General features: G+C 36.8%; 1 protein-coding gene across 19 annotated transcripts in view; it reads left to right on the top strand.

Moving 5' to 3' along the window:
* PICALM (phosphatidylinositol binding clathrin assembly protein) overlaps positions 1 to 23,558 on the top strand; it is a 116,480-nt gene that overhangs the window by 59,278 nt on the left and 33,644 nt on the right. For 10 of the 19 annotated variants that reach the window (XM_070076407.1, XM_051821343.2, XM_070076401.1 and 7 more), the window contains 8 exons: positions 2,645 to 2,756; positions 4,950 to 5,056; positions 6,897 to 6,938; positions 12,093 to 12,178; positions 14,914 to 15,037; positions 15,290 to 15,426; positions 17,594 to 17,697; positions 22,873 to 23,022. In XM_070076407.1, coding sequence (XP_069932508.1) covers positions 2,645 to 2,756; positions 4,950 to 5,056; positions 6,897 to 6,938; positions 12,093 to 12,178; positions 14,914 to 15,037; positions 15,290 to 15,426; positions 17,594 to 17,697; positions 22,873 to 23,022 — 862 coding nt within the window. The remainder of the gene's footprint in view (positions 1 to 2,644; positions 2,757 to 4,949; positions 5,057 to 6,896; positions 6,939 to 12,092; positions 12,179 to 14,913; positions 15,038 to 15,289; positions 15,427 to 17,593; positions 17,698 to 22,872; positions 23,023 to 23,558) is intronic. The other 9 variants (XM_070076422.1, XM_070076427.1, XM_051821357.2 and 6 more) reach the window with 1 other exon arrangement.

Below are 23,558 nucleotides of genomic sequence, written 5' to 3'. Positions count from 1 at the left end.
TTAGAACTTTATACTCAAGTTTTCAGACTACTTTTTTACTCTAAATTTCTCTTTGCCTAAATATTTTCCATTTTTGTGTTTTAGATTTATTCTAATTCTTAAGAGCTTTTTCTCTTCCTCTAGAATTTGAGGATATACAAGCAAATGATTGATCCAAAAATTTGCTTTTTTTTAAAAAAGGTTTATTTTATTTACTTGAAAGACAGAGTTACAGAGAAAGGTAGAGCCAGAGAGAGAGAGAGAGTTCTTCCATTCTGCTGATTCACTCCCCAAATGAATGCAAAAGCCAGAGCTGAGCCTATCCAAAACCAAGATCCAGGGGTTTCTTCTGGGTCTCCCATTGGGTGCAAGGGCTCAAGGAGTTGGGCCATATTCTACTGCTTTTCCAGGCCATAACAGAGAGCAGGATTGGAAGTGAAGTAGCCAGGACTCGAACTGGCATCCATATGGGAGTCTGGTACTACAGGCTGGGGCTTTAACCCACTGTGCCACAGCGCCAGCCCCAAAATTCTGCTTTTCTTTTTGATAATGATGCTTAGATTTTAAAAATATGTAAGGGGCTGGCATCATGGCTCGCTTGGTTAATCCTTCGCCTATGACGCCGGCATCCCATATGGGTGCCGGGTTCTAGTCCCGGTTGCTCCTCTTCCAGTCCAGCTCTTTGCTGTGGCCCAGGAGGGCAGTGGAGGATGGCCCCTGCACCCACATGAGAGACCAGGAGGAAGCACCTGGCTCCTGGCTTTGGATCAGCACAGCTGACCAGCTGTATATAATTCTACCTGTCAAATAAATTTTAAAAAAGTAAGGATTTTCTTCAGTTAACAATTTAATATTTTACTTCCATGCTTTGTAGGAATCAAAGCAAAGCATGACAGTTATTAAGAAATACAGGGAAATTATTTTTTATTTATTTTTTTATTTGACAAGTAGAGTTATAGACAGTGAGAGAGAGACAGAGAGAAAAGGTCTTCCTTCCATTCACTCCCCAAATGGCCGCTACGGCCAGCGCTGCGCCAATCCAAAGCCAGGAGCCAGGTGCCTCTTCCTGTTCTCTCATGTCGGTGCAGGGGCCCAAGTACTTGGGCCATCCTCCACTGCACTCCTGGGCCACAGCAGAGAGCTGGACTGAAAGAGGAGCAACTGGGACTAGAACCTGGCACCCCTATTGGATGCCAGTGCCGCAGGCGGAGGATTAGCCAAGTGGGCCATGGCGCCGGCCCTAGGGAAATTCAAATAGTGCTTGTAATAGTTTCTTATATAGTTATTGTCCAAAGATGTGTTCCATGGGATTTTTCTTGGAACTTTATTTGAACTAAATTATGCCAGTTGTTAAATATTGTAAGATTGCATTTCAATTCTGTTCTTTTGTGGGAATGGGACATCTGTTTTAAGATATTTTATATTAGAAATTCAAGTTAGTAAATGGGACTGTGACAGTTTCATGCCGAAAAGGGTTTTTCCTTTAACCTAAGTCATTGTTAGTGATTTTCAGAAAATATAAACATTTAAATTTGAGTTAGTATTCTGTTTATATTCAGAGGAGTTGGACTAGTCACTTGTCAATGGTGCTTATTTTTCTTCATTCTTATCCATACTGAGTTATGTCTACTTTTTGATACTTGCTAATCTTGATGCTCAAAGAATATTTCAATAAAACAATTCAATATATTTTAATTTATCTGATAAGTGAAGTTGAACTCCTTTTCACTGTTATTCGCGTGTATTTTTTACTTTCTAAATTGTCTTTTATTTACTTTTTTTTCAACTTTTGTTTAATAAATATAAATTTCCAAAGTACAACTTTTGGATTATAGCGTCTTTTCCCCCCATAACTTCCTTCCCTTATTTACTTTGTAATTGGAATACTTCCTATATATGAAAATCTAACCTGTTAGATCTTCTGCATATATTTTTTATTCTTTTCTCATTTACCATTGAACTTGGTGCTTAGGCTTTTCTAAATGTAACAATATAAGTTATTTATATTATTTAAAAAGTAACCTAGAATTAATTTGCTTTATTCTTTGATTCATTCCTTCAGCTAAAACTGAAGAAAATTGCAGTATTCTTGATAAACAAATGATATTTTTTGTTACAGCATAATTTTTAAAAATATTTATTTATTTGAAAGAATTACGGAGAGAAGGAGAGGCAGAAAGAGGTCTTCTATCCACTGGTTCACTCCCCAGTTGGCTGCAACAGCCTGAGCTGCGCTGATCAGGAACCAGGAGCTTCTTCCGGGTCTCCCACGCGGGTGCAGGGGCCCAAGGATTTGGGTCATCTTCTACTGCTTTCCCGGGCCATAGCAGAGAGCTAGATCGGAAGTGGAGCAGCCGGGTCTTGAACTGGCACCCATATGGGATGCCGGCACTGCAGGTGGCGGCTTTACCCACTATGCCACAGCGCCGGCCCCAGCCTTTTAGATTTTTGTTTACTTGTGGCTCTTTTGTATGATTTGGCTGTAATTCTGCAACAATCCAGAGAAAATTTTGTATTACAATATTCATTATGTATGTATTTAGGGAAGAATTTTTTTTCTGTAATGCCTGAAGGCTTGAATTTACTGTTTTTAATTGAAAGGAAGTCTTTTTGTCATTATCATTTTAAGATGATTAGCTAATCTTATTTTCCCATTTTGTTCCAGGTTAATAGCAATGAACTTACAAATGGGGTAATAAATGCTGCCTTCATGCTCCTGTTCAAAGATGCCATTAGACTGTTTGCAGCATACAATGAAGGAATTATTAACCTGTTGGGTAAGTAATCTAAGAACATTTTGGTTTTTATGTCATGTAGATAAATAATATTGTCTGAGTTATTACTTAAAGCTGTCTGAAAATTCAGAGATATGCAAGTATTTTAACTATTTGGAGAAAAGGGTATTATATATGACCATGTATATCCAAGTGATTAAATAGATCCAGAATGTTCAGCTCAGATGAACTTGATAGATTTTAGGTGTATCTTTGATTTTTTTTCTGTGTAGTTTATTAATTTTTAGAAACCTAAAAATGCCTTATAAATGGTAAGTATTAAGGAAGTAAAATTTTTTTTAAAAAAAGATTTATTTATACGTTAGAATTACAGAAACAGAGATAGAGAAAGGTCTTCAGTCTTCTGGTTCACTCCCCAAATGGCTGCAATGGCCAATGCTGAACCAGGCTGAAGCCAGGAGCCAGGTGCTTCATTGTAGTCTCTGACATGGGTGCAGAGGCCCAAGAACTTGGGCCATCTTCCTCTGCTTTCCCAGGTCTGTTAATAGGGATGGGAAGTGGAGAAGCTGAGACTTGACCCGGGGCCTATATGTGATGGTGGCATTGTAGGCAATGGCTGATACCCTCTATGCTACAATGCTGGCCCCAAGATAGTAAATTTTATGTTATGTATATATTGCTACAATCAGAAAAAAAAAAAGGTAAAACCAACATTCTTTATACCAGAAAAAATCTTGTTTTCCATAAGATTTACTCCATAATAAACTCTGTAAAATTGATCTTTTTTAAAACTCAATTTAAAAATCAATAATTATTTAGGGGCAGATGTTTGGTATAGTGGTTGAGGTGCTATTTAGGATCCCCTCATCCAGTGTCTGAAGGACTGGATTCGAGTCCCGGCTCCCCTCCCTATTTCAGCTTTCTGCTAATGCTCATCCTAAGGAGGCAGCTTGTGATGGCTCAGAATCTTGAGTCCTTGCCACCTAAGACATATTAGACCTGGATTGAGTTACCGGCTCTTGACAGTGGCCTGTTCCATCCCCAGGTGTTGTGGGGGAACGAACCAGTGAGTAGAGTTTTATTAATGGTACCTTTTACTTTTGAAATACTTTATGAATTTGTAATGAATTACTGTGTATATAGCATAGGTGGGATGTAGTTAATCTTGCCTAGGAATTCTCATTTCGGTGGGCTTTGAAGTAGACAAGTAACTATCTGCAAAGGTTATCAAAGTATCAAATGTCATATGTCAAGTATGTTCATTTCAGTGTGCTTATTTTCTCCCCACCCCTTTTAAAGATTTTTTTTCATTTATTTGAGAGGTAGAGTTGCAGAGAGAGAGAGAGGGAGGGAGAGACAGACAGAAAAGTCTTCAATCCACTGGTTCACTCCCTAAATGGCTACAATGGCCAGGGCTAAGCCGATCCAAAGCCAGGAACCAGGAGCTTCTTCTGAGTTTCCCATGTGAGTTCAGGGGGCCCAAACACTTGGGCCATCTTCCACTGCTTTCCCAGGCCATAAGCAGAGAGGTGGGCCGGAAGAGGAGTAGCAGGGATGTGAACTGGGTGCTGATATGGCATTACAGTGCTGCAGGCGGAGCTTAGCTTACTACTCCACATTGCTGTCCCACTCACCCCTTTTAAAGTAATCATTTAAATTGGTTTTTCATAAGCTGGAATACACAAGTTTGTTCAGGAATACTTTAATCTGTTGGTATAGGGAAATTTTTTTTTTTTTTTTACAAATGAAAAACATTTTTATAAAGCCGTAGAAGGCATAGTCTTCTACAGTATGATTAGTGTAACATAAACTCTGTATTGCTTTTTATCTGTTAAACAGCAGCTCTTTACTGCTGCTTGATATATGCCATTTGGATGGTGTGAAGTTCAGTCCTTGTTAATGTGCTACTAGTAAGAATGTTTGGAAATAGATGTTAGTGCTATTTTAAATGGAGTAAAGTATGATTGTGTTTACTTGTAAATGTATATTTAGGGAATTGTGAAGAAAGTAGTATTGGGAAACAAACTAGTATTATGAACTTTTCCATTTTAGTATAATGGTAGTGACTCTTCTAATTTATGTTAAATATCTGAGCTAATTTAAGATTCGTATGTTTTGCCAGGATGTGTGTATGTTCTTTGAGAGACCTATATGATCTCTCTGGAGTTGTGATTTATTTTCCTTAGTGACTTATTTTTATATAAGTAAAATATTTTTCCATTTACTTTTTGGCAGAAAAATATTTTGATATGAAAAAGAACCAGTGCAAAGAAGGTCTTGACATCTATAAGAAGTTCCTGACTAGAATGACAAGAATCTCAGAGTTTCTCAAAGTTGCAGAGGTAAAGTGTGTATAAGTAACTGTGCCTCCTACTTTTTGTTTGTAAGTATGGATTCTGAGGTAATCAGAATTCTAATAAAAGCAAAGTCTTAAAATATGGTAAGTTATTTGAGGGGCTTCAAAGTTCCTGGAAAAATGGTATTGGAAGATTATACAAATTTTCCACAAACTTTTTGAAGCCCCCTTTTATATTGTTATATTAATTCACTATAATGAATCTGTTATATGAATATACTTAATATATAAAATATATTTTATTCAAATTTGAATAATGAAAGATAATATATTTAAAATTATTTACTTTTCTATGAAATTAGGTGGATGTCATACAGTGGTAGCAGTGATTTTTATGTTTGGCAATAGTCATGTATTTTAGGAGGTTTATTCTGTTATGTGGTAGAGAATAGTCAGTGTCAGTACAGATCTTTCAGTGAGACTTCACATCTGAAGACATGTAGTTGAAAGTGATTTAGTTCTATAGAAGTAGATGTTGTGTATTTTTTGTTTAGCATTGATTATGAGAACTAAGGATGTAGGTTAAAAGGTAATCTAATCTTGCAAATCTCCTTAAAAAACAATTTTCTGAAATTGCCACAGAAGGCAATTATAATCCATATAGGCATTGTTTTGCTAACACCAAGACAGGTCTTAAGGGTTTTTTGTTTTGTTTTCTTTCTCCCATACCCATCATTGCTAGATGTCTTTCCAGAATAATTTGGTCAGTTACATCAGTATAATTACTCTGGAATTAGCATATTTTCTAGGTTCTGTTACTGTCTTGCTATTATGTAGCAGATGGAATAGGGTGGAATAAGATGTTGAGACATTTGAAAAAAATAGCTTTGTTGTTAATCAGCTGTTTTATGAAGCCTACTGAAAATTATTTCAGATTTAATGATTTTTCAAAGAGAAGTCAGTGTTATTTCATTTCACATACTAAAACCTGAAGAAGGCACTATTTATGCACACACAAACATACACCCACCTATACCTGCTTACCAGCTCTCATCTCATCTGCTGGTTCACTCCCCAGGTGCCATAACAGCTGAGGTGGGACCAGATAAAAGCTGAGAACTCAGTGCTGGTTGTGGCAGGAATCAAATACTTGAGCCATCATGTTCTGCTTCCCTGGATATAAATTAGTGCAAGAAGCTAGAATCAGGAGCATAGCCAGGACTCAACCCTGGCACTCCAGTATGGAATTTGGATGTTCCAAGCAGAGGCCTAACTGCTGTGCCACAATGCCCAGATCAGTTTTATATTTTTTGTTGGAAATTGTCTAGTGCCTTAACAACATCAAAGTTTGTTGGGGTTGTTTTGTGGAGATAGTTACGTCATGGTTAGATATCACTTGACATTTATATAAAATCTGACCTACTTTATTGAACATAGCTGTTCAAAAGCATCCCCTCTGGTAATTGACAGGGTAAGCATATTTTATGAAGAAAGATAAAGTCAATGTTATCATTTGTTTAACTTTTTTGTGCCCCAGGGAACTTGTTTATGGTTAACTTTTCTCATTTTTGCAGTAGTGTTTTTATATATGACACAGTTGGATTTTTCAGATTGTGGAAAGATAGCTTATATAGGTGTTCATAGGCCTGATAATGGTAACTTAAATACTTTTGAATTTCCAACTCAAATTCCCCTACTGTTAGAACTTCTGGAACAATAAAAAAAAATCTAAGCCATTCTTAGAAATGGTGATTTCTTGATTTTTATGGAGTCTATCTGAAATATTAACAGTAGTAACTATAGATGTCATCTCAGATTTCATTTATAAATCATCTTTATTATATTATAATTTTATGTGTTAAATACAATGCTGCTTCTTCTTACAGCAAGTTGGAATTGACAGAGGTGATATACCAGACCTTTCCCAGGTAAGTATATTCTTAAAATATCAATCCACTTTTTGTTGTCTGTGCTAGCCAGCTATAAGGAGTACTGAGATGAGTAATATATATGGCCCCTAGTGACAAGGAATTCAGTGTGATATTTCTTGACAGATTTTAATATTTTGCTAAAGATTGTTCCAGCATTATTACCACATAAAATTATCTACTTACCTATTACGTTGGTGGTCTAACCTGCTTTACCATTTTTCATTTATTCCCCTTCATCTCTGTTTCTCATAGTCATCATTATCCAAAAAAAGGGAAAACTTTGGAAATGGAACTTATTGAATGTTACTTAAAAAGCAAATTTTTCACTGTAAAACTGGTAGAGACTTATTTTATGAAGAAGTTGTTTTTCCTGTTATTTATCAGAATAGATTATTTAAACCTACTTGGGCTATTTGACTTAGGTAGTAGGGAATAAACCTCAAAACATAGTAATGGGTTTAGAGAGCAGGCTTTGGGGTGACTGCTGAAGTCTGAGTTCTGGCTATATCATTAACTGTTCATGTGACTTTGGGAAAGTATTCTGTGCTTCAGTTTCATCTCCTATAAATTGGAGATAATATAGTATCTACCTTATGTGGTAGTTTGGGAAATTAAATGATTTAATACATAAAAAAAATTTAAAGCATTAAGTACTTAACCAGTGTTATTTATGATTATATTATCTTTAACATCATCATATTCAAAAATTTCTATAAAACAGACTTCACACCTCTAGGTTTTGTTTTTTTTTTTTTTTTCCTGGCTTATTCTCAATGTTTTAAGAAACAAAGTACCTGTCACCAACTATCCTTACAACACTTGGGTCAACTCTTTCTTTAACAGTTGGAATCTTTACCTTGTTTTGGTACATCTTTTAAATAATATTATGTTAGTAGTTGGTACTGGATTTCTTTGTACTCATTCAGATTTATCCATCTGATCTCAAGGATAATGGTAATAGATCTAGTAAAGGGGAATATGTATATAAAGCACTCCTGTGTATGTCATCATGAGATGAATGACTTCATTAATATCGAGCATATTATCCTGGCCTAATTGTGAGAAGAGTCATTGCATGAATGATGTATAGTAAAAAATAATTAGCAGCTTCTGATTCCCCCATTATCTATTCCATTTGTTATGCCAGCTTCCCCTCTATTTTGTTTAAAATTTCTCAGCCTCAGGCAATATGTGGAAGTTACGTACTGTCTTTATGTGTATTATAATATTCATTGTATTATAATTAGACAGGGTTATCCATCCTCTGTCTCTCTCCCTTTTTGTTGGTGTTATCTGTACAGAGGGACTTGCCAGAGATTCTTCTGGTAATTCAAAAAATTTTCAGTAGTGGCAATGCAGGAAAGTAGAAATTTTAGATTATTTTTTCTTTTGTTATAAATAGCTGTTAATAATGTGAAACATTACATTTCCTTTACTTTTTATACTGTGGGTTTGACTTTCAATAATAGCCAGATGTATCTGGAAGGGATTTTAGAAATGGCTTGTCATTCCTTCTGATTCCTTGGTACTTTAATATTTGTAAGCCATAATTTATACCCTTCAGAAGGAAGAAACTGCAGTTTGAATGACTGTAGCTTTAATCTAGGATTCAGTGGCAATATTACTAAATAGACTTTAAAGTCAGACATCCTTAGAACCATTTTTTTTGGCTTCTGCTATGTGTCAAAAATGTGATCTTTAACAAATTACTGAATTTTCACTGTTTTAACTTGTTTAGCTGTAAAATGGATATGCTAATGGGGGTCTGTCTTTTATATATATATATATATATATATGCATTATATACAAAGTACCTAGTACAGTGCTTCCTACATTAAAAGAGCCTCTTAAATGTTACCTCTGCCATCAACATCCTTATCATCAAAGGAAAGCTCTTGAAACAGTGCTGTGCCTGCTAATTATCAGACATTTTGCTGGGCCCAGTAAGTCACTTATCAATTCAATATAGACTTCAATTTTACGATCTAGCATTTGGTTTTAAATGATTTTCTGCTCTATCTCCCTTGTGCTAAGATCTTAGTATTTGCTGTTTAGGGAAACTACTGAATGAAAGAAAATTTTAAAGTCACAAATGATGAGAAATTAGCTAGATATTGCCACCTCTGTTTTTAGATTCTGTATGTCAGAAACTGGATGTCAAATGCTAGTTGGGATTTGTAAATATCATGGATATATTTGCTTTACTTAAAGTGAGCAGCTGTTGCTCTGCACACTGAAAAAGTTTGCTTTTTAAAGTAATTAATGCTTTCTTTAAATTGCAATTTGAGCTATAGGCCAAGAGTATTAAAAACAACTATTAAAAAATCGAGGTTAATGTCCATTTCACTGAAGTTTGGTAAATATAAACATTTGTATAACCAACACTCTGTACAAGACCAAGATAAATTCCATTACCCCAATTCTTGTGCCCTTCGCTCCAGTAAGTCCTTACCCCTTCCGTATACAATATTTGAATTTTTAATACAAGTTAGGCACTCCTAATCTCAAAATCTGAAATGCTCCAAAATAAAAAATTTATTGAGTGGTAATATGGTGCTATAGTTGGAAACTTAAACACTTGATGTCATGTGATGGATTGCAGTAGAAGCACAGGCATACTAAAAATATTGCATAAAATTACATTCAGGGTATTTGTATGAAATATATATGAATCATAAATTAGTTTCATATTTGGGTCTCATCCCAAGATATTTAATTATGCATATGCAAATAATAAAAAATTGAAATCTGAGAAACTTCTGGTCCCAAGCATTTCAGACAAGGGATATTCAATCTGTAGCATAATTTTATCAGTTCATGAGTTTAATATGAATGGAATCAAACAAGTTGTACATATAGTGGAAATACAGACTCAAACTCAGTTTCTCTTACTGTATTCTCACAACACAGATCCCTTTTGACAAGTTTCCACACACCTGTGTAAGCATTCCATTTTGCAGTAAATACTGTCTGAGTTGTCCCCTAATTCAATTCAGTTCTGAAATTATGTACCTGGAAATAGTGTTAGATACCACAGATTGACACTTCATTCCTAATATTACCCACTCTCTTCAGATGTCAGTTGTAAGCTCCAGGTTGTTTGACCTGTGCTTCTAACCAACTGGCTATAAGGTGGGATTCCCACAACCCCTTCTTCATGTTTGATTAATTTGCTAGAGTGGTCACAGAACTCAGGGAAACACTTAGCATTAACTGATTTATTAGGATGCAGGTGAAGAGATGCATAGGACAAGGCATGTAGGCGCTGAACATCCGTGTCTTCCCCAAGCATGGTATCCCACCAGGAGCTCTCATGTATTTGGCTATCTGGAATTGCTCCAAATCCTATCCTTTTGGGTTTTTATGGAGACTTCATTGCATAGGCATGAGTGAGTCGTGGACAGACATGTAAAATGTGATCAAATAAAAAGGGTGTGATCATAATGTTAATACACTGAGTGGGGAAACCCTGCAAGGCTTTTCCTGTTCAGATTTTTGGATTCTCTAGAGCATTCCTTCCTCCTGGGTTTGGGGCAGGGTCCTTTCTGAAGGAGACGATCCTGGATTTGTCAGACAGGAGAGGAAAGAGAATTCCTTTATGGCCAGTTTCTAAGAGTAAGTAGGAGATTAGAGTATATTTTTAGTTTCTGTGACTCACCTTGGGAAGAGACATTGTTGTTGCTCCCCCTCTTCGTGGAGGAGCGACACTAAACCCTGCCTAGGCTTCATATCCGAGTCACGGCACCATTATGTCGCTCCCCCTCTTCATGGAGGAACGACACAGGACCCTGCGCTGTTCTTTCTGTCTGCTCGGCCCTCCCCGGGTTTGCTGCTGGTTCTTCCCGGGTTGGCTACTATCCCTTCCACCTCCGTGGAAGGGCAGTTCCCCCTGGCCACATTCCCCACTTCCGCAGGGGAGCGGCACACCGCCGGCCGGTTCTCTCGGGGGCTGCACGGGTTCCCTTAGATGTTCCCCATAGATGTTCCTGGTGCATGCCGTCTCTCTCCTCCTTTATAGTCCTCCTCTGCCAATCCTAACTCGGCTGCCCACACGCCGAGTACGCTGCTCTCCAATCAGGAGCAAGTCCTACAGTTTATTAGCTGAACTGGAGGCAGCTGTGCGGAAGCTGTTTACTTCTCTCCCAGCGCCATATTGTGGGAGAGCAGATGCATAGAATAAGTCTTAATTCCAGTAACTCAGTCCAGTCCGGATTGCTCCCCACACATTGTAGTTTCTACTATTTGCTTGGGGAGGAAAAAGGAACAGGAGGAAGGAGGGCAGGAAGAGTCAGAGAGAGACTTTGCTTTTGGAAGCCTGCTTCTGAGGCCTAAAGCACCTCAGCATTACTCTAGTTGCTTGGGAAATAACAAGGACTGTGAGGGTTCTGAGCCAGAAACCATAGAAGAAAATTAAAACTTGTACATATAATATCATACAAGTATTTAATCTTAATTTCTGGCATCTTGTGTTTTGAGATCTACCCATGTTATTGAGTGGACCAGTAATCTATTCTTTATTGCTGAAATAGTATTCCATTATGTGAATTTACCTTTTTTTAAATCCATTTTGCAAGTGATGGACTTTTGGATTATTTGCAATTTTTTGTTGACTAATTTTTTCTTTTCATCCCCTTTGGGTAAATAATTAGGAGTAGAATTAGGTCAGATTGCTAGTCTTTTTAACCTTAAGCATTCTAGTGAGTGAACTGATGTGTTTCAGTATGATTTTAATTAGCATTTCCTTGATGCTAGACTTCAGTGACATTTTATTCAAAAGTAATGTTTAGGCACTCTGAACTATTCATTAAGTACTTACTAATTACCTGCTCCATGCTCAGTAGTGTAGCTTTTAGAAATATGTTTTTACTTAAAATTAAATATAATAAAAATTAAGTGCTTGCAGGATGCTCTTAATGTTTCATGTTAACATAGGTTGAATTTTTATATTTTTCATAATGTATGAATATCTTCAAATAGTCAAGTTTAGGTAAAAATATATTTGTCATTCTCATTATATGCTAAAGTTCTGTTAATTAGTGTATGAGAAACATACCTTTTTATTTTTGTTGCTTTCATAAGTTAGATTATACTTGAATTATTTTGGACAGTGAGCTGATTGTCGTTAAATTATTAATGTTTGTATAATTTCAGGCCCCCAGCAGTCTTCTTGATGCTTTGGAACAACATTTAGCTTCCTTGGAAGGAAAGAAAATCAAAGATTCTACAGCTGCAAGCAGGTACATCCTTTATACGGCAAAGAGCAGAAATGATTTTTTTTTTTTTTAGGGACTAGATGACTCTAGCTCAAGTTTTAATTATTTAACTTTATTCATCTGTAGCATGGGTTTGATTATAGTAATCAACCGCATAAAATTGGTATCAGGATCAAATGGGTTTATACATGTGATTTCTTGGAATAGTTCCTGACCCCCTATAAAATGTCAGCATCTGTTAACATGGTAACAATGACTTCTTGGTGTGGAATTGGTTTATAAAAATTCTCTGAAAGATGATCGATAATGTATTTATTTGTATGATATTATATAATTTTTTAAAAAAATTTATTTTTCTTGAAAGTCAGAGTTACACAAAGGAGAGGGAGGGAGGGAGGGGGAGAGAGAGAAAGAGAGAGAGAGGTCTTCCATCTGATGGTTCGCTCCCCAGTTGGCCACAACGGCCGGAGCTGCGCCAATCCAGAGCCAGCAGCCAGGAGCCAGGAGCTTCCTCTGGGTCTCCCACGTGGGTGCAGGGGCCCAAGCAGTTGGGCCATCTTGTACTGCTTTCCCAAGCCACAGCACAGAGCTGGACAGGAAGTGGAGCAGCTAGATCTTGAACCGGCGCCCATATGGGATGCCGGCGCTTTAGGCCAGGGCGTTAACCAGCTGCGCCACAGCACCAATATTATATAATTTTAAAAAAAATATTTATTTGAAAGGCAGGGTACAGAAAGATGGAGAGAGACAGAGTCTTCCATCTGTTTGTTCACTCCCCAAATGGTTACAATGGCCAGTGCTGAACCAGAATGAAGCCAGGAGCCAGGAGCTTCTTCCAGGTCTCCCACAAGGGTGCAGGGGCCCAAAGACTTGGGCCATCCCCTGCTACTTTCCCCCAGGTGCATTAGCAGGCAGCAGGATGGGAAGTGGAGCAACTGGGACTCTAACTAACCCACATTTGGGATGTTGGTGTTGCAGGCTCTGGCTTTGCCCACCACGCCACAACGCTGGCCCCTAATTGTATCTTCCGTATTAATTGATGTAAACCTCACAATAGCCTTGTGTAGTATTAACATTAGGATTTAATCCTAGAATGTCTGAGTTCAAATTTTATCATTTTTCTCTAATGCCAGTTCATGGCATTGATTTAAATCCTTTTATTAAGATTTCAGTGAATTTTCTAGGATAAGACTGGTTAAGGTGCAGCGCTGTGGCGCAGTGGGTTAACACCCTGGCCTGATGCTCCTGCATCCCATGTGGGTGCCGGTTCGAAACCCAGCTGCTCCACTTCCTATCTAGCTCTCTGCTGTGGCCTGGGAGAGCAGTAGAAGATGCCCCAAGTCCTTGGGCCCCTGCACCTGCATGGGAGACCCAGAAGAGGCTCCTGGCTCCCTGGCTTCAGATCGGCACAGCTCTGGCCATTGCAGCCAATTGGGGAGTGAACCATTGGGTGGAAGACCTCTCTTTCTCTCTCTCTTTCTCTCCTCTCTCTGTGTAACTCTTTCAAATACATAAATAAATCTTTAAAAAAAAAGACTAGTTAACCTAGCATTCTGAAAAAAGCATAAATCCTCTAATACCCATTTTGTATGTAACATGATTTTTGTATTGGATTGATTAATTCTGTTTTCTTAATGCAGATTTTATTGGTAAAAAATGTGATTATGAAAAAACTATACATGAATCATTCACCAAAATAGTCTTGTCTATTGATACCATTTTTTTTTCATAAACTCTTTGAAGTAACCTTCACATAGTAAGAGCTTTCCTTTCGTTCATTTTAGTTGTTAATTGTTTAGTATCTATCTTTAATAAATTGAATCTTTATTAAGATTTAAATAATTGCTATAGTAAAAAGCCATTAATAGATGAATCTGCTGATTCACTCCCCAAATGGCTGCAATGGCCAGAGCTGGGCCAGTCTGAAGCTAGGAGCTTCTTTTTGGTCTCTTATGTGGGTACAGACCAGGTCTGAAACTGGCACCACAGTGCCAGCCCCTAGGTTAGAATTCTCTAGCACATATTTTTGTCTATCCTAGAATTTAGTGTTGGGTTTATATATGGGAGATTTTTGATACAGGGGAAAGGAGGTGGTTTGTTGTGAATCTGCCAATGAGAGATGATACGTTGTATATGTGTAGTACCTTTGAAAATGAAATTCTAGTATAGCAGAAGGGCTCAACATAGAAAGGTGTCAGGTGAACTGGTGATACGATTGAAACCACTCTTCTTTTCAACAAACCTGAAATCCTCTGAGGATGACATCTTTGAGTGTTGTTACCATGGGAAACATACCTGGACATGCATTATATGCTACTGGTGCTCATGCTTTGATGTTCTGTAGTATAACTGCAAAAACCTAGACTGTTGGTCAGTAAAGGATGTTTTCCTGTGAGGAAACTCGGTATTTTGTACCATTAGGGCTTTCCGGGGGCTATGTGAGCTCTTTCCCAATTGCATTAGTTCTTTCTCAGAGGGCTTAAGGAGGCAATCTCCCCTCTCTATCGTGAACCCTTTGTAAAGACGAATACATACTCTAAAAACAGTGAATGTGTGTTTAAATCAATAATGTTCTAGTTGCTATAACCCTGTATATCACTGGGTAGAATTTATCACCTGAAGTATTGGTTTTAAAGAGTATAAATTAAGTTCATAATTACAGCACCTATCCATGCAAGGTTGCAAGATCATTTTATGACCCAGTTGCAATGTGTAATGTTTGGTAAAAAGCCAGATTTTTCTCTGTCCAATTATTCTAGGGCAACCACACTTTCCAATGCGGTCTCTTCCCTGGCAAGCACTGGCTTATCTTTGACCAAAGTGGATGAAAGGGAAAAACAGGCAGCATTGGAGGAAGAACAGGCTCGTTTAAAAGCTTTAAAGGCAAGTAAATACATTTTCTTTATTTGGCAAAACAAGTACAGATGTACATAAAGTAAAGGGGTCCTCTACACAAACTTAAAGTATTTAATAAATAGCTAATTCATGGACAAAAACTCAGACTTTTCTTCCTGACATAGAACAACTGGTTAAAAGAGAGAATCCCTGATTAAAATAAGATGAAAATGCTTCTTTAGAGGCTATACAAGCATACCTTGTTTCTAGATTCCTTATGTTAGTTCTCTTTCTCAACAGGAGCAGCGCCTAAAGGAACTTGCAAAGAAACCTCATACCTCTTTAACAACGGCAGCCTCTCCTGTGTCCACCTCAGCAGGGGGAATAATGACTACACCAGCCATTGACATATTTTCTACCCCTAGTTCTTCTAACAGGTAAGAGGTCTGATTGAAATTACCTTTGAATATTTAGGTTCAAAGACTTTTAATAGAAATTTTGTAGAACTATTCACTTTTACTTTGATTTATGATTTTGTAATTATGAATTCAAACAAAAAAGTAGTAATGGTGTTATTGGAATATCAACATAAAAGTTTATATTCTCAGTATTTAGGAAATGGAAGATGGCCAAATGACTGATTTATACTAATTGGAATATAGTGATTATCTCTGGGAAACCATTTCATTGTGTAGAAATTATGATTAACCATATTTATGAAGTATCTAATGTTTCAGTACCCTCAAAAGCTCTTATATATGGTATAGGTGGGTATGCTATGTATATATTTCAAAATATTTTTCATTGGTTATTAATTTCTCATATCTGTTGCTGGGTGCTAACTTCTATAATCTATAACATTTTGATAGTTTAATTTCCAGATTTCTTGATTACAACACCTACCACACCAACTTAAATATTTTTACTGCCTAATGTAAACTTCTTCACAATGGAAATGTAACATGTTCCAGCAAATTAGAGTAACTTACCTTTCCTAGATTATTCTTTTACCTCAGAGTGCCTTAAACTAGTTTAGAAGCCAAATCTTCTCTGGTAGGTGGCATTTAGCCTGGTGGCTAAGACACCCATAATTGCACATTGGAATTTTTTGGTTGGATTCCAGTTCCTGACTACCTTTCTGCCATGGCAGACCCTGGGAGGCAGCAGTGATGGCTCAAAAAATTGGGTTCCCGCCACCCACTTGGGAAATCTAATTGTGTTCCTGCTTGAGCCTTGGCCTAACTTCAGCTATTGCAGGAGAGAATCAGCAAATGGGAGTCACTCTTTCTGTCTTTTTGCATCTCAAATAAATACAATTTAAAAATAAAAAAAAAAAGGACAGGTGTTTGGAAAAACATTTGATGCCTTCTGCAACTTGTGCATCCCACACTGGAGTGCCTGGTTCAGGTTCTGACTCCACTTCAGATCCAGCTTCCTGCTGTTGCATACTTTGGTAGGCTCAGTACTTGGGTCCCTGCCACCCATATGGGAAGACTCCTGCTTTTGGCCTGGCTTGACCCTAGCTGTTGCGGGCATTTGAGGAGTGATCCAGTAGGTGGAAGATCTCTGTATGTCTTGCTGCTTATGAAATAAAATGAATCTAGTTTTTCTTTCAAAAACCTTGTAAATGAGATAATGGATGGTATAGATCAATGGTTCTCAATCTAAAGAATTTTTTTTTTTTTTGAAAGAGTTACACAGAGAGGTCTTGCATCTGCTGATTCACTCCCCAAATGACAGCAACGGCTGGAGCTGAGCCGATCTGGAGCCAGGAGCCAGGAGCTTCCTCTGGGTCTCCCACATAGGTGCAAGGGCTCAAGGACTTGGGCCACCCTCTGCTGCTTTCCCAGGTGCATTACCAGGGAACTGCATCAGAAGTGGAGCAGTGGGGCCGGTGCTGTGGTGCAGTGGATTAACTCCCTGGGGTGAAACGCTGACATCCCATATGGGCTCCCGCTGCTCCACTTCCAACCCAGCTCTCTGCTATGGCCTGGGAAGGCAGTAGAAGATGGCCCAAGTCCTTAGGCCCCTGCACCCATGTGGGAGACCTGGAGGAAGCTCCTGGCTCTTGGCTTCGGATCGTCACAGCTCTGTCTGTTGCGGCCAATTTTTGAGTGAACCAGCGGATGGAAGACCTCTCCCTCTCCCTCTCCTCCCTCTCCTCCCTCTCCTCCCTCTCCTCCCTCTCCTCCCTCTCCTTGTTGTTTATTCTGTTAATTCATCTTCTGTTAATTCTGTTAATTCATCTTGTTAATTCATCTTCAAAGGTCTTTTTCCCACCTACTGACTCCTATAAAAGTTTAGTGTAAGTTTGACTAACTGAACCTCTTGCTTCATGCATTCTCAATTGCTTCTTAACTCTTAGTAGGTGTGTGTTGCTGTAGTGTTGGAACATTTTCCCAGGCCTCTTTAGAAACATGCTGTTACACTATGGACATTCAACTAGTTCCTCTTTTTGAGGTTTCAAAATATTAGGTATTTTAATATATTTTTTTCCAATTGGGGCTTTTTCACACCTGTCTTTTTAGCGTTTTTATTTTGGGAGGGAATGGCTAATGTAACAAAGTTTAGTAAATAAAAGATCTTTCCAAATTACCTTCCTAGCACATCAAAGCTGCCAAATGACCTGCTTGATTTGCAACAGCCAACTTTTCATCCATCTATACATCCTATGTCAACTGCTTCTCAGGTAGCCAGTACGTGGGGAGGTAAGCATTAATTCTATTTTGAGTGTGTGTAGGAATCTTCCCTCATCATTAAATGGTGTATTGCTTCTTAGTTTAGTTTTTGGTTACACTTGATATGTAAAAATGGGAGGAATTAAAATGGCATTGAAGTAACTTGATCCCTTTTTCATTTATTGTAAATACAATTTTGGAATTTTCCTTCCAATTACATTATAATATGGGGTTTGAAAAATTGAAATTAAAGCAAAGGACCAGCTGTATGTTTAAGTATGAAATTATGTGTTTAATGTTGAATTGTAATTGTCTGAGCAGAAAATGCGTAGTGGCTATTACGCTTTTGGTATAGAAAATTACTTGCAAGGGAAAAACTAAGTATATACTCATTTGTAATGTACGATAAGATTCTAGTAAAAATTAGAAGATGTTATGCAGGGAATTATGTTTGCAGCAGGTACCTCATGACAAATTAAGCTACTTGTATTTTGAATGTTGACTTGATTCAGACCTGGGTTTTGGTATTCAAAGAATTTCCCCCTAGTACCAACAGAAATGTTTGCTTCCCTTTAATAGTTTTTTCATCTTAAGATGACCATTTCATGATTGTGACCATGGCTTGGCTGGCTTCTTTCAAGGAAAATGCTGAATTCATTTTTAACCAGTTTTGCTTAGATAGCTAATATATTTTCAGATCTTCTCCTTTGGTTGGTTTTGTTTCTTCTGTTGTATGTGTGTAAATGTTATTTTACAGTCATTAGAAAATTGCTGGGAAGAGAGAGGAGATAGTCTGAGGAAGAATATTATCTAAATAGAGAGTGGCAAAATTCCTTAGAACTTACATTGGCTCACATGTAAATTCTGAATTAATAGTCTTAACCATCTTGTAAAAGTTTTTAAAAGCATATTAGTTAGACTTTTTATCTTTATTGTAATTATTTAAAGACTTTTTGTTAATACTTGACACTTTTATTTATTTTTTATGATTTATTTATTTATTTGAAAGTCAGAATTAGGGAGAGAGAGATCTTCCACCTGCTGGTTCACTCTCCAAATGGCCACAGTGGTCAGGGCCAGTCCAAAGCCAAGAGCTTCACTTGGGTCTCCCATGTGTGTGCAGGGGCCCAAGGACTTGGGCCATCCTCCTCTGCTTTCCCAGGTGCATTAGCAGGGAGCTGGATCAGAAATGGAGCAGCCAGGACTTTAACTGGTGCCCATATGCGATGTTGGTACTGCAGACAGCAGCCTTATCCGCTCTGCCACAGTGCCAGCCTCTGGAACAGTAAAATTCTTAATTGTTTTGTTTAGACACCATGTACAACTAATTTTAATCATGGTATGTTAAAGTTTCTGCATAGAATGATTGAATTCATATTTGAAAGTAGATAAGACTATTGCTGTTAGAAAACAATTATAAGTAATTTCAGTCTGTATTATTTTATCTCCTAGAAGAAATTATTGTGTAGCGTGGAATAAATACAGTATGTTGAAATAAATTTAATGATGTTTTAATTTTTCTGTTTTAGGTTATTTTGCTATTTTCATAAAAGTTTCCCCCATATTTTAACATTCAACTTGCTGTATATATAGTAGTAGGATCATTGAAAGTACAAATCAAGTACAGTGGGAGCAGAAGCAATAGAAATTGCAGTTAATTTTCCAAAAACTTATTGTTGAATAAAGGGAAAGGAATGTGATCTTTATTATGAGCTCCTTAATTTCAGCAGAATTAAATGCTGTCTTCACTTTTGTGTAAAGATATTTGACTTTTGAGTTAGTGATAATTTCAATATTTGTACTTCTCTATGATTAAATAACAGAAGAATATTTTAAGCCAAGGATTTTCATTACTTCCTAATTCATTCTGCTCATATCTATGACATTCAGATTAAAATTTTTTAGATTGAAATGAGACTAAAATAAATAAATCTTAATATACAAAACTTAGATTCATAGCAGTAAATACTTAGAGTATCTTTAATTAACAATTTACCTAAATAGTTAATATTACGTTTTACTCATATCATGCTGCTTTTATAACATGTGACAAAAAGCAAAGGTATTATTTTTTTTTAATAATGTCAGTCTTGTTCTTTGTTTCTCACTTTCATCAGCTAAAAATGGATGCTAATAACAGGCCTAGTGTTTTATTTGGTTCTTATCATAACCACCACAGAGATGACGTTTATTCATAGTCAGATATGTTGGTGATAAGGTAGAGTTAAAGGAAAGAAAGGTTTATATATTTATATTGAAGCCTTTCAAGACTGTACCTTAAACTGAAAATCAGGGGGAACACAAGTTGCCTTGTTCTCTCATTGTATTATTAATGAGATTTTGCTTTTTCAAGAAATGATCTGTAGTCTAAACACATAGTTAGTGTTAAATACAAATAATATGACTATAGTGTTATTTTAGTCCTTGCTTTTTTTTTTTTTTTTTTTTTGGATTATTTCTCCATAACTGTAGCATAACATAGAATTAACTTCCAAGTGAGTAATGATAAAAAAGAAGAGAACTGTAAAAGTTTAAGGGATTTAGAGTAGAGTTGCCCGTCCAGTAGATAAAGTTTAAATAATTGGAACAACATTATCAAATCTTAATGAATTAGTGTTTATTGTTATAGTATAATGTTCACTAATAGACTACCTTCATCTAGATTACCTGTAGTGTTTTGTCAAATAGATTAGGAGATTTTCCTTATTTTTGAGTAGATCTTAATAGAAGTACGCTTGTGTATGTTCCTGCATATTCTTCTCTGTAAGGGTTCACATAATAGGAAAAGACTGAGATTAGTTATTGGATAAAAGAGTGTCAATAAGTAAAAGAGCAGATAACTAGTTACTTTTCCTGAGCATGCCTTTTTGTCATAAACCAGTGGATTTACTATAGAAATATAAGCTGTTTTTTTTGTTTGTTTTATTTTGTTTTTAAAGATATATTTATTTACTTAGAGTCAGAATTACAGAGAAAGGGAGAGACAGAGACAGAGGTCTTCATCTGCTAGTTCACTCCCCAAATGGTGTGCAACACCTGATATTGGGCTGATCTGGAGTCAAGAGCCAAGAGCTTCTTCCAAGTTTCCCATGTGGGACAGGGGCTCAAGCAGTTGGGCCATCTTCTGCTGCTTTCCCAGGCACATTAGCAGGGAAGTGGATCGGAAGTGGAGCAGCCAGTACTCAAACTGGCACCCATACGGGGTGCCAGTGCTGCAGGCAAATGTTTAACCTACTGTGCCATAGCGCTGGCCCCTTATGCCCATTTTTAAAAAATGACTTCTCTAATAGCTTTTTTTACATGGAAAATTAGAGGTGCTTTGTGTTATTGTCCAACAGAATGTCATGTACTTTAATATCCCATGCCACTATCAAGTATTTGAAAACTGTTCTCTTGGGGACAGTGCTGTGGTGTAGTGAATAAAGCTGCCGCCTGCAGTGCTGGCATCTCATATGGGCACTGGTTCAAGTCCCGCTGCTCCACTTCCGATCCAGCTCTCTGCCATGGCCTGGGAAAGCAGTAGAAGATGGCCCAAGTCCTTGGGACCCTGCATCTGCGTGAGAGACCTAGAAGAACTTCCAGGCTCCTGGCTCCGGATCAGTGCACCTCCAGCCACTGGGGCCGATTGGGGAGTGAGCCAGTGGATGGAAGACCTCTTCTCCCTCTCTGCCTCTCCTTTTCTTTCTGTGTTACTCTGTCAAATAAATAAATAAATCTTTTTCAAAAATTCTTTTAATTTAACTAAACTTAATGTAACTCCTTTCATATGCAAGGATTTAGAGTGGCCAGCATTATGTTTTTATTTTAGTACGCAAAAACAGCATTTTTTAAATCTATTTCTACTTTTTATTTCTGTTATGTTTTTCTGATTTTTTTTTCCCATTGGTCCACTTACTGGGGAGCAGATGGATGAGAAAGATATTAAAATATGATCATTTGAGTTTGAATAGTCTGTCATCATATTTTGATGTTTTTAGGACTTGATGTTCCATGGGAACGTTTAATTTCTAAAAAAGTCTTGTGATAAAAAAATTATATTGAAATGGTATATATTTAAACCTATAACCTCAGTATTTTTTTGATATTTTCTATTTTCAAAGATATTTTCTATTTTCTATTTTGGGTTTGTAGAATACTTCTCTTGAATTTATTGACTTTTAGGGAAGTCTCCTTGTCTTTTAGGTCTTTGCTGCTATTTTAGTTTTGAATCATACAATGTTAAAAGAAGGCAAGCCTAATACTATGAAAGCTGCACTAGTATAATAGACCAGCAGAGTGGTTGAAAGTACAGAATTGTCTTCTCACTTTCGTATTACAGAGAGAAAAGTATGATACTGTATTTTTGCTGTTTTTTAGTTTTTTCTCTCCCCATTTAGTCAAGTGTTTAATTCTTAGGATAAATGAGTTTTTTAATAGAAAGCCAAATCTTTTGAGTGAGGTATAGTTAGAGTAAATACCTGATTCTATAACAATTTTATGTGTAGAACTTGTTAATGGGACATAATTAGTGTCATTTTGGTAGGAAAAAACATAATTGTTATTCCTTTAGCAAATCATTTAAAGGCTCTAAAGCTCTTTGCTAGACCTTCAGAGTAGTTCCTGCTCTGCTAGATGAGTAATCTTTCATTCCTACTCTCATCTAAAATCCCTTTCTCTCCCATCCTCAGAATCTTCATCTTTATTTTCCCATTTCCTGCCTTGGAACCTTATACAGGTGATTTCCGTACCTGGTAGAAACAGCCTCTTACCCTTCTTGTCATTATCCCCCCACGCCACCTCCTTTTGAAAGTTTACTTATACCACCACCCACTAATTGTTTAATGTCAGTTATTTGAGTAAACACAGTAATGCCAGTACACTCCCACCTAGGGCAGGGAAGATGGGAACAAGGTGAGTGGCTGTTTTATAGAAGTACCATCTTAGTTATTCTCTTTTTTAAACTACCTCACTATTGGCTTCCCAATATTAAAGAGCAAATCTGTCCTTAGTTTGCTACTGTTGTTAATGTACACATAAGTATTTCTTCTGAAGATTCATTTTAAAATACATTAAATGCAGTTCTTCCATCTTGATGTTTAGATAATTTTGCATTTAATATTAATAAATAATATAGCTACTGCTTTTCACTTTGCATCTTTGACTAATATAATACTAATTTATTTACTTCCTTTCTTCATTTTGCTGTAATACACTTGGACTGCACAGATCCTTTCTCTGCTACTATAGATGCTGTTGATGATGCCATTCCAAGCTTAAATCCTTTCCTCACAAAAAGTAGTGGTGATGTTCACCTTCCCATTTCTTCAGATGTATCCACTTTTACTACTAGGACACCTACTCATGAAATGTTTGTTGGTAAAGTACCATTTAACCTTTTTTTTCCAATTAATGTTTATATTGCCTAATAATTATTAATGTATTCATTAATTACTTTTAAAGCACTGTAATAATTACTTTGGATTTTACTTCAGATCTTACAATACATTAAACAGCAATAATATAGTAAGGCTTTTAAATTGACTCTTGTCTCCCTAATTTTATTTAACACAAGCTTTTAGGGAAGAAAATTTCCTTTGCTATTGAACTTATTTTGGTGTTTTGTTCTCTGTTGTATTATAGCACAGTACTCAAGTTATCCAGTATCATATGCATATCCTGTTTATTGTTTCAGAATTGGTTGGAAAGTATCTCCCTTAAAAATACTTACATAGGCTTATGTTTTCACCTCTGTTCTTGGTAGAGGTACTGTTTGTCATTGATTGGAACGATCTTCAACTTTTTTCCCCCTAGCTTTTGCATATTAAAACTATCTAAAATATATATATGTACTCTTCATCCTATTCTTAAGAAAATCACTTTATTGTTAGGAAATAATTGTGGGAAGTGTGTTT

Source organism: Oryctolagus cuniculus, chromosome 1 (genome assembly GCF_964237555.1).
Source record: "Oryctolagus cuniculus chromosome 1, mOryCun1.1, whole genome shotgun sequence".
Lineage (NCBI taxonomy): Eukaryota > Metazoa > Chordata > Mammalia > Lagomorpha > Leporidae > Oryctolagus > Oryctolagus cuniculus.
The sequence above is the reverse complement of the archived record's forward strand: the minus strand, read 5'-3'. Positions and strand labels throughout refer to the sequence as shown.